This window comes from Saccopteryx bilineata, chromosome 6 (genome assembly GCF_036850765.1).
Source record: "Saccopteryx bilineata isolate mSacBil1 chromosome 6, mSacBil1_pri_phased_curated, whole genome shotgun sequence".
In the NCBI taxonomy this organism is placed as follows: domain Eukaryota; kingdom Metazoa; phylum Chordata; class Mammalia; order Chiroptera; family Emballonuridae; genus Saccopteryx; species Saccopteryx bilineata.
In genome coordinates, this window is record NC_089495.1 from 100,387,501 (window position 1) to 100,405,013 (window position 17,513).

At 38.3% G+C, this 17,513-nt stretch overlaps 1 protein-coding gene across 7 annotated transcripts in view; it reads right to left on the reverse strand.

The window, feature by feature from the left end:
• The window catches only part of MTRF1 (mitochondrial translation release factor 1), a 45,657-nt gene extending 39,308 nt beyond the window's left edge, over positions 1–6,349 (reverse strand). For 5 of the 7 annotated variants that reach the window (XM_066234845.1, XM_066234843.1, XM_066234848.1 and 2 more), the window contains exons 1-2: positions 6,091–6,349; positions 2,976–3,401 (exon numbers count right to left, since the gene is read on the reverse strand). In XM_066234845.1, coding sequence (XP_066090942.1) covers positions 2,976–3,393 — 418 coding nt within the window. In that variant the 5' untranslated portion in view covers positions 3,394–3,401; positions 6,091–6,349. Of the gene's footprint in view, positions 1–2,975; positions 3,402–5,859; positions 6,005–6,090 lie in introns of those variants that run through there. The other 2 variants (XM_066234844.1, XM_066234850.1) reach the window with 2 other exon arrangements.
• Positions 6,350–17,513: the final 11,164 nt, after the last annotated feature.

Genomic DNA, 17,513 nt, shown 5'->3' on the forward strand with positions numbered 1-17,513 from the left:
TTAATTACAAATTTGAGTGGCATTATTCTAAAGAATAAAAAATAAGCCTCATTAAACTTAGGTGAGATATTTGTGGTGACCCCAACAGAAGGCAGGAAAATGTAAGGCTTTGAACACCCAGGCCTTCACAGGTATAATTATGACTGGATTTGACATTGCTTAACATTTCTAAGGCTTAATTAAACAAGCTAGAGCACAGAAGAAAGTTTAGAAACTAAAAGCCAAAATCAAAATTGGGATGTTGAATCCCAGTTCAGTCTATTATGCTTTTCTTTTTTTTTTCTTTTTTTTTCTTTTTTTCAGAGACAGAGAGAGAGTCAGAGAGAGGGATAGACAGGGACAGACAGACAGGAAAGGAGAGATGAGAGGCATCAATCATTAGTTTTTCGTTGCACATTGCAACACCTTAGTTGTTCATTGATTGCTTTCTCGTATGTGCCTTGACCACAGGCCTTCAGCCGACCGAGTAACCCCTTGCTCTAGCCAGCGACCTTGGGTCCAAGCTGGTGAGCTTTGCTCAAACCAGATGAGCCTGCACTCAAGGTGGCAACCTCGGGGTCTTGAACCTGAGTCCCCTGTATTGCAGTCTGATGCTCTATCCACTGTGCCAACGCCTGGTCAGGCCCATTATGCTTTTCTTTCAACTTCTGCATATTGTGAAAAATTCCCCTAGGAGAAAAAATGTTAAGGTAATAGCAATATTAAGAAATACTGTGGCTAGTTGGCTCAATGGCAAAGTGTTGGCCTGGCATGTGATGACCCCAATTCAATTCCTAGTCAAAGTACACAGAAGAAGCAACCATCGGCTTCTCCACCCCTGCCCCTCCTCTCTCTCTCTCTTCCTCTCCCAGAGCTATGGTTCAATTGGTTCCAGTGCATCAGCCCTGGGTATTGAAGACAGCTTCGGAGCCTCTGCCTCAGGTGCTAAAAATAGCTCAGCTGCAAGCATGGCCTCAGGTGGGCAGAGCACTGACACCAGGTGGGGGTTGCCAGGTAAATCCTGGTCTGGTCACAGGCAGGAGTCTATCTTATCTCTCTCTTTCCTCCTTTCACTTGTAAAAGAAGAAGAAAAAAGAGAAATACTAAAATTTAAAAACCAACACCTTTCACATCATATACAAAATTAACTCAAATAGCTCAAAGACCTAAATGTAAGGGCTAAAAATATAAAACTCTTGCAAGAAAACAAAGATATAAACCTTTGTGATCTTAGATCATACAATAGTTTCATAGATATGACACCAAAAACACAAGCAATAATAGGATAAAAAGATAAGTGGACATTATCAAACTTTAAAAGTGTGGTGTTTCAAAGAAGAATCCATAGAATGGGAGAAAATTTTCTGCAAATCATATATTGTATCTGATAAAGAACACTTTATCACTAATAAAAAGTACACTTACAAATCAATAATAAAAAGATAATTTATAAAATAATAAAAAAATAATAACTCGATGGGCAAAGGATCTGAACAGTCATTTATCCAAAGATTCCATAGCAAATAGGCACACAAAAAGATGCTCAACTCATTAGGCAGGGAAAGTCAAATGAAAATCACAAGGAGATACTAATTCACACCTACTAGGATCACTAGAATCAATGGGGCAGATAAAAATGATTGGTAAGGATGTGGAGAAATTAGAATCTTCATACACTGGGGGTAGAATGAAAACGGATGCAACCATTTGGAAAACAGTCTGACAGTTCCTCAAACTGTTAGAGTTATGATAAACTCAGCAATCTATGTCCACAGAAAAACTTGTACACAAATGTTCGCAGTAGTATTTGTTCATAATCAAAAAGTGAAAACGAATCAATAGCCATCAACCGATGGATAGATGAAATGCAGTATTACTCATACCATGAAATATAATTCAGCAATAAAAAATGAAGTATGGATCAAGGCTATGACATAGATCAGGGGTCAGGAAACTTTTTGGCTGAGAGAGCCATAAACACCACATATTTTAAAATGTAATTCTGTGAGAGCCATACAACGACCTGTGTAAGTTATGTATTATACAATAAAAATTTGGTGTTGTCCCAGGGGACAGCTGTGATTGGCTCCAGCCACCAGCAACCATGAACATGAGCAGTAGGAAATGAATGGATTGTAATACATGAGAATGTTTTATATTTTTAACATTTTTTTTATTAAAGATTTGTCTGCGAGCCAGATGCAGCCATCAAAAGAGCCACATCTGGCTCACGAGCCATAGGTTCCCGACCCCTGACATAGATGACCTTTAGAATATTACACTGAGTGAAATAAGCCAGTCACAAAGGATAACATGCTATATGATTCCATCTATATAAAATGCCTGAAATAAGTAAATCTACAGACAGAAAGTAGATTAGTGGTTGTCTAGGGCTGGTAGGGCAGGGAGGATTGGAATGAGATGGCTAAAGGCTGATGAAATAATACTACACCATATAAGCCCTTTGATGGCATAGGAACTAAGTATATTTTTGTGTCCCTGGTATGTAGGACACTGTAGGGTAGTGCTCAGTAAAGGTCTGTTCAATAAAGTAAAGCTTCTTCTGGCCCTGGTCATGTAGCTCAATTGGTTAGAGCATCATCCTGATACACCAATGTTGCAGGTTCAATCCCCAGTCAGGGCACATATAAGAATCAACCAATGAAAGTATAAATAAGTGGAACAACAAATTGATGTTTCTCTCTCTCCCTTCCTCTCTCTCTCCCTCTAAAAATCAATAAATTTAGAAAAATTAATTAATTAATTAAAGCTTCTGGAAAGGTCAACATTTAGTCTACTGGACCCTAAAAACTTCCTGGCAAACCTCGAGGGGCTCAGTCTCTCAGTAGTTGATCTTTAGTCGCTTAAATACCTCATACACCCAGAGTGCACTTTCCAAGTGTAGAGCTTATGACTTGTAAGCTTTTTAAAGACTAAGTTTAATAAAACTTGAACTTGGAGAAGCAACCTTGTACACACACATATCTTTTACTTACTTTTACACATTGATTCTAATTCTTTAATTGCTTGCTCGGCTTCCTGAATTTCTTGGTAAATGGCTGCAAGTGGTGCCAGCTCAGCACGTCTCTGATTCAAGGACCTTTGGCCCTCCTGATTCGCAGAGCTATGCTGCAAACACTGATCAAGTGTTTGGTACTCCTTATTCAGCTCCTCCATGTATTTCCGTAGTGCTTTGTGCTTCCAGAGCATCCTGGCGTCTTGATGACAGTATCTCTTGGACCAGTTCTTATTTAACAGCTGATGGAGAATGTGATTCCCATCTTGTCTAAAAACCCACAGCCTTGTATCAAGATGTAGCTGTCTAAATTGATGTAAAAGGCGGTGGATATGGTACCGGTGGTGACCATGAAGAGATGGATGTCTAAAAAGCCAAACACAGAGGTGACGATTCATCTCGGCATCTGAAATATAATAAACAAACACAATATGTACCAAAAAAAAAAAAAAAAGAAAGAAAATCAAATCCATAGATATAATAAAGCTAGAAGGAGCCTCGAGAAATCTTGACGAGTTCATTGCCTCAGCCAGCTCCAGACTTGGTCTCCAAATTCTGTAACTCACAAAAAGAATTCTTCAAACCTCTGAAAACAATGTATTAAGTGAAGAAAGCACTGTTTTCTACCCACTTAACATACATAATTAGCAAAGGTAAATGACCAGGAGTATAACCAATAAATATAGCAATAGAATGGGTTAAATCAGCTATTTTCTAGAACATATCCAGAATCTAGAATTGAGTGGATGAACAAGCACTTGAAAGGTATAAAATAATCATGAAAACTTTTGGTGGTTCATACATATTCATAGATTTCTAAAGTTTGATGTAAATACTGTATTTTTTTGCTCCATAAGACACACTTTTCCCCCCAAAAGTGGAGGGGAAAATGCCCGTGTGTCTAATGGAGCAAACGTTAATTTTTTTTAGCTGCTGTGGGTTCCAGAAAACTAGAAGAATATTTGAACATTAAAGTCTCTTCTCATTTGTTAATAACAGTGCTAATGGTTAATACTGCTGTTGAGTTTACATTGTTGAAATATTATTGTGGTATATTTTATTAAATATTTTAACACAACATTTGGTACAGAATATTTTTTTCTTATTTTCCTCTGTAAAACCCTAGGTGTGTCTTATGGAGCGAAAAAATATGGTAGTAACAATTTTCTTGTTTAATTCTTTAATTTAGGTATCCAGATGTCCAAGGAAGTCAAGTAACCTAACAATGATTACTCAGAGACAGAGCTGATGCTAGAATGCAGGTTCCCTACCCAGAACTCAGTGTTTCCATTTTTTCTTTCTTTTTCTTTTTTTTAATTCATTTTTAGAGAGGAGAGGGAGAGACAGAGAAAGGAGAGACAGGGGGGGGGGGGAGCTGGAAGCATCAACTCCCATATGTGCCTTGACCAGGCAAGCCCAGGGTTTTGAACCAGCAACCTCAGAATTTCCAGGTCGACGCTTTATTCACTGCGCCACCACAGGTCAGGCAGTGTTTCTATTTTCAATTCTACAATCCCTCTTCAAAGATGCTTCCCTTTTAGCTGAAATCCTACAGGAAGAAAACTTCAAATATTAAAAAATTAAGAAAGTAGAAGCTCTGGTTTAAAAAAAAGAAAGACAACAGTGCTAATTACAGTTGATCCTTGAACCACATAGGTAGGAACTACATAGGTCCACCTACACCCTGATATTTTTCAATGAATATATATAATCAGCCCTCTGTATTCCCTAATTTCAAATCTGCAGATTCACCCAACCTCAGCTGAAAACAGATTTTTAGTCTGCTGTTGGGCATCTGTGGAGGCAGAGGGCCAACTGTACGTGTTGGTCTGTACTATTTCATATAATGGACTGAGTGAGATTTTGGTACCCATGGGGGTCCTAGAACCAATCCGATGCGTACATTCAGGCATGACAGTAATTAAGTTTTTGTGGAATCAAAAGTTATAAGCAAATGTTTGACTGAGGGGATTGTTACCCCAACCCCTGCAATGTTCAAGGATCAACTGTACAAAGAAATATAATCTCAATTACATTTTCAAAGAATTTCCACAATATATATATTATAGAATTAAAAAATGTAAAGAATACTTTGAAAAAAGAAAACTAAAAAATAAACATATCAAAACGTTAAGAAAATTACTTTTAGTTGTGAGATTACAGATACCTTTTGCTTGCTATTTTTTCTTTAGTGTTTTTCAATTCTTCTATACTTATAGCATGTACACTTTTACAACCACGAAGAAAAGGTTACTTGAAAAAATTACGAGTTAGGTGAAATTGGCTGTGTACAATAATTATTTTTTTCTCCCCTCTAACAGAGATAATCAAAGCTAACAAAAGTACACAATCCTTTCAGTGACTAAAAAAGGGTTCTAAGAAAAACACTTTGCTCCTAAAATCCTGTGGTTCAAAGTTGAAATTACGGTTGAAATATATCAATATCAACCTTCACTGTCTCTGGTGTTCATACTATGCTAGGAAGTGCAGTCTTTTATTAGCCCAATAAAATATTCAGAATTGTCTCTAAAATATTCCAAGTCTGCAAGGTTCTACTAGTGAAGTTTAATATACTGATTCACATACAGAAAAGGACTGTGGAGGAATATACATCTATGCCCAGTAACCACAAATGTTAGTCCTCCAGCAGAAGTTTCTGTGTCTCTACATCCAGTCTCAAGCACATCAGAGGAGGTGTATACCTGAAAACTGACAGAACAGGAGGATGGTAAACATTTTTGTTAGAACACTTCTAGCTAAAATTTCCACCTTAATAACTACAGGAGAACGACTTAACTCTCAAGGTCATGAACCTCAATGTTAAGCGGGGAAAAAAACGCAAGACGTCTACTCTAAAATTTTACCTAGCACAGCAAGATTTCTCCACAGAATTACTCTGACACTCTGGGAAATTCTCAGCGTCGGAATACCAGACTTGACTTGACACCAATGCCCGGCAAGATGAGCACGTGTAAACCATACTGTGTAACCCGGTTTATGGAGCGATCCCTAAGGAAGGAACGTGGAAAATCAACTAGAGAAAGAATAAAAGGTTTTTAAGATTATAAAAAAAGAAATGAATCGTGAGTACGTACAATAAAAAAGAAAAGACGTCAGCTTTTCTTACTGAGGTCGGAACCTTCTCTAACCCGCTACATTTCAGCTGGGGAGGCTCGGAATCACTTCCGCTCTCTGGGTCACTCCTTCCGGGTTAATACTTGATGCCCGGCTCCACCTTCCTCTTGACACTTCTCCAGAGGAGTCGTGTTCGGGCGTGCGTTGAAACAACGAGGTAATAAAAGAGAAAAAAAATGACAAAGCGAGAGAAACTCTCCACCGTCTACCTAGACTGAGTTGCGAGGCGAGAGGTGGCGGAAGGAGCGTGGAGGCGCGGAGAATCGAGGCGGGGGGGCGGGAGTATAGAATGTACTACAGTTCCCAGTAGCACCCACCTAGGAATCCTGGGACTTGTAGTTTATCTCCGGCTAGGCGCCCCGCCCTCACCCTCTGTGCGAACAGTGAAGCTTTGGTTTTCACGTTCAGACAAACCTAGAATAGAGATATTCTACAATTTATAATATATTAACGTAAAATTACAAGAATTTTCTTATATACTGATCACAAAAATTAGGGGATATCTTATCGCTTCGTATTCATTTAGAAATATCCCCTAATTTTTGTGAGCAGTATACATGGGCCCACTAAAGTAGTGATTCCTTCGTTTCTTTTATGAGAACCCCTTTTCATCATTCAAAATTTTAGGGGATTCTGCATGTTAATAGCTGTGCTTTCAGCTTCTGTTGCCTAAGAAAATACCTAGAATACTTATTATGAATAAGAGAAAACACAGGGAGCTTAAGTAACTTGTCCGAGGTAAAAGAACTAGTAAGTGATAGAGCAGAGATTCAATCAAGGGAATAAGTCTGTCTTAGAGACCTATGGCTCCTAAGCTCTGATACTGCCTCCCTTATCAGAAAAAAAAAAAAAGAAAAGAAAACAATAAAACAATCATTCATTAAATATTGCACACCAGTTATGTACTGATCCTCTCACTGTTCTAGACATGAGAATTCAGCAATGAATAGAAAAGACAACAATCTTTGCCCACATGGAGCTCATGTTCTAGGAGGGAACAAATTCCAAAAGACCATACAAGTCATTCTCCTAAATTACAGAACAAAGTCTTTAATTTCTTTGATGTGTGTGTAGATATATAAAATAAGTAGTGTATGTAAAGCTTTATTCTCCTTTAAAAAAATAACCTTTACGGCTATAACTGAATCATGACCACCATCACCACCACCACTCCCCGTATCCCCAAATTCAGTATGTTGAAGCTAATCTCAATGTAACTGTACAGGAGATAAGGTCGTTAAGGAGGTGATTAAGGTTAAATAAGGTCATAAAGGCGGGCCTCTGACCTTATAGGATTGATGCCCTTATATGAAGAGACACCAAAAGGCTTCTATGGTCTTTCTCTGTCCCTCTTCTACCCCCCATAAGCAAAGAGGTCATGTGAGCACACAGCAAGATGGTAACTACCTACAAGCCAAGACAGGAAGCTTCAGAGTGAAACATACCTTGTCAGTACCTGATCTTGGATTGTCCAGGCTCCAAAATAAATTTCTGCTGTTTAAGCCACCCAGTCTGATATTTTGTTATAACAGCCCAAGCAGGCTAGATACATATATAAAAATTTACTGAGATATACATGAAACTTTATGCATCATTATTCCACAGTTAACAAAATCTCTAAAGACATTTATGTTTGGTACTTGTATAAATACTTACAAATACTGCTTCCTCCTCCGTGTTTTTTAAGAAATAAAATAATGTGGTATATTTATATTTAATAAATGCAAAGATGTCCACAATATATTATTAACTGAAAGAGTATGTTTAAAAAAAAACTCAGCAAAGTATTCCATTTTTAAAAACTACATGTAATGCATATATATTTAAAAGTCTGGTTGAATTATAGATAATTTTCCTCTTTATAGTGTTCTGGATTTCCTTAAGTTTTGTGATGAACATTATTATATTTATTTATTTTTAGTAAGAGAGATAGACAGAGAGAGGGACATATAGGGACAGACAGACACAAAGGGAGAGAGATGAGAAGCATCAATTCTTTGTTGTAGTACCCTAGCTATTTATTGGCTGCATTCTCATGTGCCTTGATGGGGAACTCCAGCAGAGCCAGTGCCCCCTTGCTCAAGCTAGCGACCATTGGTCATGTCTGTGATCCGACGTTCAAGCCAGCAACCCCTTACTCAAGCTGGGTGAGCCCACGCTCAAGCCAGATGAGCCCGTGCTCTAGCCGGGTGAGCCCGTGTTCAAGCTGGCGACCTTGGGATTTTTTTTTCTTTTTTTTTTACAGAGACAGCTAGACAGGGACAGACAGACAGGAACAGAGAGATGAGAAGCATCAATCATTAGTTTTTCGTTGCACTTTGGGACACCTTAGTTGTTCATTGATTGCTTTCTCATATGTGCCTTGACTGCGGGCCTTCAGCAGAGCGACTAACCCCTTGCTTGAGCCAGCAAGCTTGGGTCCAAGCTAGTGAGCTTTTTTTTTTTTTAATTTATTCATTTTAGAGAGGATAGGGAGAGACAGAGAGAGAGAGAGAGAGAGAGAAGGGGGGAGGAGCTGGAAGCATCAACTCCCATATGTGCCTTGACCAGGCAAGCCCAGGGTTTCAAACTGGCAACCTCAGCATTTCCAGGTCGACGCTTTATCCACTGCACCACCACAGGTCAAGAGCTTTTTTTTTTTTTTTTAATCAAACCAGATGAGCCCGCGCTCAAGCTGGCGAGCTCGGGGTCTCGAACCTGGGTCCTTCCGCATCCCAGTCCGACGCTCTATCCACAGCGCCACCGCCTGGTCAGGCGACCTTAGGATTTTGAACCTGGGTCCACAGCATCCCAAGCTAACACTCTATCTACTGCATCACCACCTGGTCAGGCAGTATTATTATTTTTTTTATGTTTATTTTATTAATTCGAGAGAGAGAGAGAGAGAGAGGGAAACATTGATCTATTCCTGTATGTGCCCTGACTGGGGATCGAATCGGCAACCTCTGTGATTCAGGATGAAGCTCTAACTAACCAAGCTATCTAGCCAGGCCTATGATGAGTATTAAGTGTGAACAAGAAAGGTTTTATAAAAGAAAAACAGTCATTCTTTATTGTTTGATTGAAAAAGCCTCAGGGAAGTTATTACTGTTGAACCACTTCATGAAGTTAAATAACTTCTTCTAGTCTTTCTTTCTTTCTTTCTTTCTTTCTTTCTTTCTTTCTTTCTTTCTTTCTTTCTTTCGTTCTTTTTAAAGAGAGAGTCGGAGAGAGAGGGATAGACAGGGACAGACAGACAGGAATGGAGAGAGATGAGAAGCACCAATCATTAGTTTTTCTTTGCACGTTGCAACACCTTAGTTGTTCATTGATTGCTTTCTCATATGTGCCTTGACTGCGGGCCTTCAGCAGAGCAACTAACCCCTTGCTCGAGCCAGCGACCTTGAGTCTAAGCTGGTGAGCTTTTGTTCAAACCAGATGAACCCACACTCAAGCTGGCGACCTTGGGGTCTCGAACCTGGGTCCTCTGCATCCCAGTCCGATACTCTATCCACTGCACCACCGCCTGGTCAGGCAACTTCTTCTAGTTTTTATATTACAAGATAAAAATTTGAAGAAATAATAAAAAAATGATTTAATGAAAAGAATAACATTTTGATTAAATTAGAAACAAGAACTACAGTGTCTGAAATATTTCCTTTCTTTTTTTATGTTGAAATATTTCTCACATTAAAGTTGATTATAGTTTTTTTCACTGAATGAGTTTGCAATGGGCACTGACAATTTGCTATCTTTTTGAGAAACTAAATGACCTCTGTCTCGCTCCTCCAACTTGAAGCAAGCAAAACAACAAAATAGGTAGAGCCATTTTTCAGATTCATTTAGAGCAATCTCAGCCCAAAACCCGAAGGGGTAGAGAATGGGGATTTTTCACAGATTTTATCAGAGACTTCTAGATCATTCTGAGTACACTCATGTATACAGTACTAACAGAAGGTTGATTTGTGTCCTTCTGCAGGGATTTCACATCAATAAAGCGTCACTTAGGCTGTGGATGTAAGAAACATCCAAACTCATAGAGCAGCAATTTTCAACCTTTTTCATCTCCTGGCTCACATAAACTAATTTCTAAAATACTGCAGCACACTTGCCTGACCAGGCAGTGGTGCAGTGGATAGAACAGTGGCCTGGGACACAGAGGACCCAGGCTTGGAACCCAGAGGTCATTGGCTTGAGCACGGGCTCATCTGGCTAGAGCATGGGCTCACCAGCTTGAGCGTGGGATCATAGACATGACCCCATGGTCACTGGCTTGAGCCCAAAGGTTGCTGGCTTGAAGCCTAAGGTTGCTGGCTTGAGCAAGAAGTCACTGGCTCAGCAGGAGCTCCCCGCCCTATCAAGTCACATATGAGAAAGCAATCAATGAACAACTAAGGTGCTGCAACGAGGAATTGATGCTTTTCATCTCTCTCTCCCTTCCTGACTTTCTCTCTCTCTCTCTTTCTCTCACATTCTCTCTCGCTAAAAACAAAGCAGAACAAAAAAATTCTGCAGCACACCAAAAAAATATATATTTTGCTGGTCTGACCCAAAAAATAGGTATAATTTTGATCTATTCCCACTGGACTGCTATTGTTGTGTTGGGTGTTGTCATTTTTTATTAGACAATCTAAAGGAAATGAGGTCAGTGTCCCTGAATAAATAGGTATTATATGTTTTAAAAATTCTTGTGGCAAACCAGTTAAAAATCAGTGCTGTAGAGAATGTTTATAAAGTTTATTTGAGCCAAACTGATGACATGATGGGGAACAAGATCTCAAATGCTCTCTAGGAAAACAGTTTTGAAGCTTCTTTTATGTACTTGAAATTAAGGAGGAAGCATATGAAGTCAGGAGAAAGCAAGACAGGGATTAGATTACAGGATAGTTAACAAAATTATGTGCTCTCTTGAGGATTTATTTCAAATGTACATTATCCCAGATGCACAGAAACAATGACCAGGGCTAACTTCAGGCAAAAATAAATCTTTTACTAAAGAAGTTAACCCTAGCCAGGTATCTCATTTGGTTATAGTGTCATCCCAATACTATACACCAAGGTTGCAGGTTTTATCCCTGGTCAGGGCATGTACAAGAATCAACTAATGAATGCATAAATAAGTGGAACAGCAAATCGATCTCTTCTTCCTCTATAATATCAAGAAATAATAATAATTTAAAAAAACAAAGACGTTATATGCAAAAGAAAAAAAATCCCAAGAAAAAAAGAAGTTCTATGCATGGGGCATGACTACCTACCATGACCTGCCCAGTTAGGACTTTATGATCAGATCAACCTAAGATGTTAGTCTCCATTTAACCCCATTTTTTGCTTGCTTCCCATTCAACCCCTTTTCACATCTAGTCTTTCCCTGAGAGAAGCAGAGCACCAGGACTTCCTCAGTCCTGGACATTATTTTGGGAACCAGACCAGAGTGGGTGTAGAGACTTTTTCAGTCTAAACTGAAACTTTTGGTCCTATCTGGGAAATTTTCAGAGGCACTGAAATCAACATAAAATCCCAGCACACAAACCATAGCACACTGTGGCTCATAGCACATGACAGAGATGCATCTGGCTTTCTGGTTTCCTGGAATTTAGGCTCTTAACCGCATCTTGAGACATCCCACAATGTGAAAATTAGCAATGGCTTGGGATTTTAATCCGCTTTACCATAGAAAATAAAATCAAATCAGAAACTATTTAGCAATTTGATACAAAACTCGAGCTCTCACTAAGTGGAAAGGAAGTAGCAAAACAAAGATTATTTTCCTTACATTCTTATTATTTTCTCTGTGTCAAGCAGAATACTAAGGATGAAAAGGGAACATTTCTTTTATATTTATACTGGATCTCAAATTTTTCTCAGCCTGAAAAAAAAAATATGTGAAACGCGCCACCTGCTGGCATTATTGAAACTAGATCACTCAATTTTCTGTTCAAGATGTTTAAGAAGCCTTGAAAGGTGAACCTACTATCTTGTTTTTACTCTAATAAAATAAGTAAATAAAAGCAAAAGCAGTTCAAAGACAAATCCTGAAGACTCCCTCTGTCCCCTCTAAACTATATAGTATTAGCCTTGGTCGAAGTCAGCAGCTTTGTTAACAAGATCACTTACTGTGGTCTCATATCTTCTTGGCAATTTCATCTTCTCTTACCATTCTAAATTTCTCTTCCATTATCATCCTAAGTATACTTTCTTAAATAATTTACTTTGGTTTTCAATTGTACATTTTAAAGGCTTTCCTTCAATAAATTTTATTTTTTCATCTTTTTCTCCTTCAAATACCCTTTATAAGTTATATAGTTTTCAAACACCCATTAAAAGCATTAATGTGTTTTCCAACAAGTGGTCTAACAAGTGATTCAAACACTTTCCAACAAGTGATTCAAAGTGGTCTAAATTGAGAAATACAATGTCATGTATACTGTGTGTGTAAATATATATTTTTTATACTTTCCTTTTTATTATGAAAATTTTCAAACATGTTAAAAATTAGAATATAATGAACTTCCATGTATCTATCATGAATTCTAAAGTTTTCAACTCAGTATTTCATCTGCTCTCCTCCCTCCCCTTACTCCCTGTCCTCACTGTATTATTTTAGAGCGAATATAAAACATTATTTTTCCATCTGTAAATATTTCAGTATGGAGCTCCATGCTGAAATATGACTTTAAAAATAGAATAGCATCCTTAACAATTGAAAATACCTTCTGAGCATCAAATATCTAGTCCGTGTTCAAGTTTTTCCCTGGTTGTGTCACATTTTTTCCTTTTTTGGGGGGGCAGTTTGCTTGTTGGCATCAGGATTCAAATAAAGTTTATACATTGCAATTTGTTGCTATATTTTTGGTTTGTTTTAATCTGTAGGTTTCTTCTTCTTTTTCTTTTTTTTTGCAACATGTTTGTTGAAGAAACTAGATCCTTTGCCTTGAGGGGGGGGGGTTTATACAGTCTAGATCAGGCATGGCTAACATACGGCCCGGATCTGGCTGTGATTAAATTTTTAATATTCTCCGCTACTTTAAAATCTCAGCTACTCAGAAGTGGAAGCATCTTTGATTATTGGAAATTGAGATATTTAAGAAGATAGTGATATGTGGAAAAGAATTTTGCGTGTGACTAATCTAGGGTTAACTTCCAATAATTGGTTGAATGGATTTGCGATACTTCTTTATTTTTTTAAAAAAAATTTCATTATAAAGATTTACAACTTTTGTACTCGGTATGAACTGTTTGACGTTTAGTGGTGATGTGAAACCCACATTCTTTTAGGTGGAGTTTGCCAAGGTCAAACAATTCGTTATTTTTGTGGTCAAGTGTGCTGAATCAAGTGGCATTGTAGCATAGACAATAGCTGCAGTTGATAACTGAAAACGCGTCCAGGCTGTTTGTAAAACAAAATAGTTGTTTTATTTGCTATATAACCTCTTCAAGCTCATTCTATTAATTAAATATTGTTTTGATTAATTGCAATAGTTTGGATATTTATATGGTATGTGATTATATTTTTATTAAAATAATATTGTATATTAAATTTTTTTCACTCACATTTATTCAACAAATTACATAATAAAATTTTGTTTACTTAAACGAATTGTTTTTGTATTTAACATTTTTTAATTTTAATATTTCGTCTGGCCTGTGAAAAAAGTTTTCTTTCTAATCTGGCCCGGGGACAAAAACTATTGGCCACGCCTGATCTAGATTGTTCTAAGTTTGTGGTTGTCATGCTCCTTTTCCCCCTGTATTTCCTATGAACAGATCTAAAACTTAATTTGATTCAAATTTACATTAAAAAAACTTTTTTTTCAAAACTACCTACTAGATAGGTTAGCTATTTTCAAAGGAAGATACAAGATCCTTAGTTGTGTCTTGAAAATTATACTAGGTGTTCATGACTGTCTAGATCCATTACATCATTAGAAGTTGCAAAATGGTGATATTTTATCATTCTGTCTTCATTTACTAGCTAGAACCTAATTTTCTATAAAAAGAAAATTTCTCTCATTAGCTATTTGCTGTTGCCTTTGCTTTGAGATTTTTAAAAATTTTTTTTTTAAATTTTATTTATTCATTTTTTTTAGAGAGGAGAGAGAGAGGGAGAGAGACAGAGAGGGAGAGAGAGGAGAAAGAGACAGAGAGAGAGAAGGGGGGAGGAGCTGGAAGCATCAACTCCCATATGTGCCTTGACCAGGCAAGCCCAGGGTTTCGAACCGGCGACCTCAGTATTTCCAGGTCAACGCTTTATTCACTGTGCCACCACAGGTCAGGCTGCTTTGAGATTTTTAAGAGAAAAAGTTTTTTGCAAAAATGGAGAGGTGATTAAATTCAAAGCTTGCTTTCTGAACAGTTTCCAAGATTTCCAAATTCTGTTTCAATCTTATCTTTTTTTTGTTTGTACTTTAGTAATAGAGTACAGCAATTCTCTTCAATTCCCATACCCCAAAAGCTCTGAAAAACCTTATTTTCAATAAAAAAATTTTTTTTGAAAACTGAAGGGTTTTTGGGTAACATTTGATGGGCAAACTTGCCCTAAAGTAAACCAATTTGGCAGACACCTGACTGGGATTGATGTGAGGCTATTTTTATCTGAGTTTATCCCCCTTGGAACAAATATTCATATATTTTACTAAAAAATATTTATCTATTGGATTACAGGATGCTGTCCTAGATTCTGTTGAGAGTGTTATGCAATGTATATTTACCTTTCTAAATCCAAAATACCCTGAAGTTTTGTTAGCGTAGGTAGCTAGATATTAATAAAAGGGAAAGGAGCAAAACTGGCTAGGCTGATTTAGGTCTGAAGCTCGACGCATTCAAGGGAAGAGCCACATTGCCGTGCCAAGGGGGTTAACATCTCTCAGGACCGGGTTTCCATGTCCCTAGGAAACCACTGTCCATCCAGCAGATTCCCTGGGGAAGGGATAGAACAATAAAGCGGAAGTTCCTCTCCTGGGTACATGGACTCTAGTCTGGAAAAGGACCATACTGCTTAGGGGGAGGCCCCAGCACAAGCCTCGAAGGACTCAGAAATTAATTGGCTAGTTTGAAAAGGAGCCAGCTCTTTCCCATACCTGAGATAATATAATTAAAGCTGAACAAAGTCCTCTCTCTCTTGCAAATGCCCCTTAGTTCTGTGTTCCCTCTCCATAGCAGCCACGTGGGCCTAGGAGCTGAGCAGGCCCCAGCACGGGCTCAAAGTATAGATCCGTGTGCAGGCCCAAGCGCGGGCCTGAGTATGGCAACGTGGCCCCTGCAGGAGTGCAGCTGGCAGCAGGGATTAAGCTAGCTGGATGGGGACAGAGACTGACGTGGACTAAGCTGTGGCATGCACTGAGTCAATGGCACAGAATTCCTGGACCCTGGCCCTTCTTCTGGGATTGACGGAGACAAGGCTGGACTTACTCCGCAGTGGGACAGAGCTGAACCACCTGTCGTGGATGAGAGAGTCTCTGGGCATCTGGGGACAGTCCCTTGTATTTGCTCCAGCTTTAATAAATCTGATCACTATACTTCATCGTCCCAGGTGTGGTCCCTGAAATGCTTTTCTAATGACACCACAAGAACCCCAGTTCTACAAGCAACAGTTTGAATGTTCTTTATCTGCATTCTTAGTCCCAAGTATTTCAGATAAAGAACTGTGATGAACTGTAATGATAAGTAGTTAACATTCATTGAGTACTTGTACTTTACAATATACTATTCTAAATGTTTTACATTTCATTGACTTACTCAATGTGCACAACACATCTATGAGGTAGGTTCAATTGCAATGCCCATTTTAGGAAACTGGGGCATGGCATGGCTAGATGGCTTGCTGAAGAATTGTGCCCAAGGGACAATATAGTGGCCAAAAAGATTTTATTTGAAGCAAGAAGTCTGGGCTGCACTGTGACCTTGTTTCTGCTGCTTGTATTCTCATCTCACGGAATGGCACACGATTCTTCCAGTTTTCCATGCTCTGACTCAATTCTAACCTCTTTCTTCTATCATGATCTCCTCCAAGAACCTCATGTTTCAGCTGAAGCAGATAACCCCTTATTTCTCCAAAACACAATTTCAAACATGTCTTTTTTGTTCATAGTTTTAAATGATATTTTTAAATTTTAGTTATTGATATTAGCGAGAGAGGAAGGGAGAGAGAGAGACAGAAACATCTGTCTGTTTCTGTATGTGCCCTGACTAGGGATCAAATGCACAACCTTTGCATATTGGGGTGATGCTCTAACCAACTGAGCTATCTGGACAGGGCTAATGATAGTTTAAAGGTAAAATTATGTATGACCCTTGTATAAATATGATGTATACAGCTGTTAAAATTTATTTGTTTATTAATAAATGGGGGATGTTAGAACTAGTTAAAGAAAAATCCAAACAGAAAAGATAAATATGCAATAAGAAATGCTGTAATAAATTTGTCTAAAAGATGATGAAAACTGGTCAATACATACAAGGCAATAATCTCTTGCTTCTCCATTATACAGAATTTGCATTTCTATATACAAGAATCACCTACAGCCTGACCAGGTGGTGGCACCGTGGATAGAGCATTGACTGGGGATGCTGAGGACCTAGGTGCAAAACCCTGAGGTCACCAGCTTGAGTGCAGTCTCATCCGGCTTGAGTGTGGAGTTGCCAGTTTGGGCATGGGATCATAGACATGACCCCATGGTCGCTGGCTTGAGCCCAAAGGTTGCTGGCATGAAGCCCAAGGTCGCTGGCTTGAGCCCAAGGTCACTGGCTTGAGCCCCCTGGTCAAGGCAATCAATGAACAACTAAAGTGCCACAACTATGAGTTGATGCTTCTCATCTCTCTTACCTCACTTTTCTGTCTGTCTGTCTCTCTCAGTAGAAAAAAAAAGAATCATCTGCATTGTTAACAGTTTTCTACAACTTAAAAAAGCTGTAAATAGTTTCAATTCAATGAAAAAGAATTCATTCAACAGGATGTCCTATAGCTTTTTGCAATTTTCCTTAACAATACTAATCCCTTTTCCTGGAGTGCAATTGATTGAAATTGTCTTCATTATACCAGTACTTACTGAATATCTACTGTGTGCTAAGCACTCTGCTAAGTGCTAGTGGTTCAATGGTGAGAAAAACAGACACCATTCCAGCTGTCATTGTCTTTTATAGATCAGCTTACCCACCCAATCACAGTTCTTTCTTTTAAACTCTCATGTCATATCAATTACATCTCTTAACATTTGCTAAATCTTTCCTTATACTATACTGAGCGATTTCTGTCCACACTGAGTTTTACAGTTGGGGGAGTGGGATACAAATCCCAAATTCTGAGTATCTTGTGAAAGATGATAAACTATCTATTCTTGAGGAGGTTAAAAACAACTTCAGTTCAACTAAAAAAATGTGTTTTTGACTCTGCCACATGTAAAAT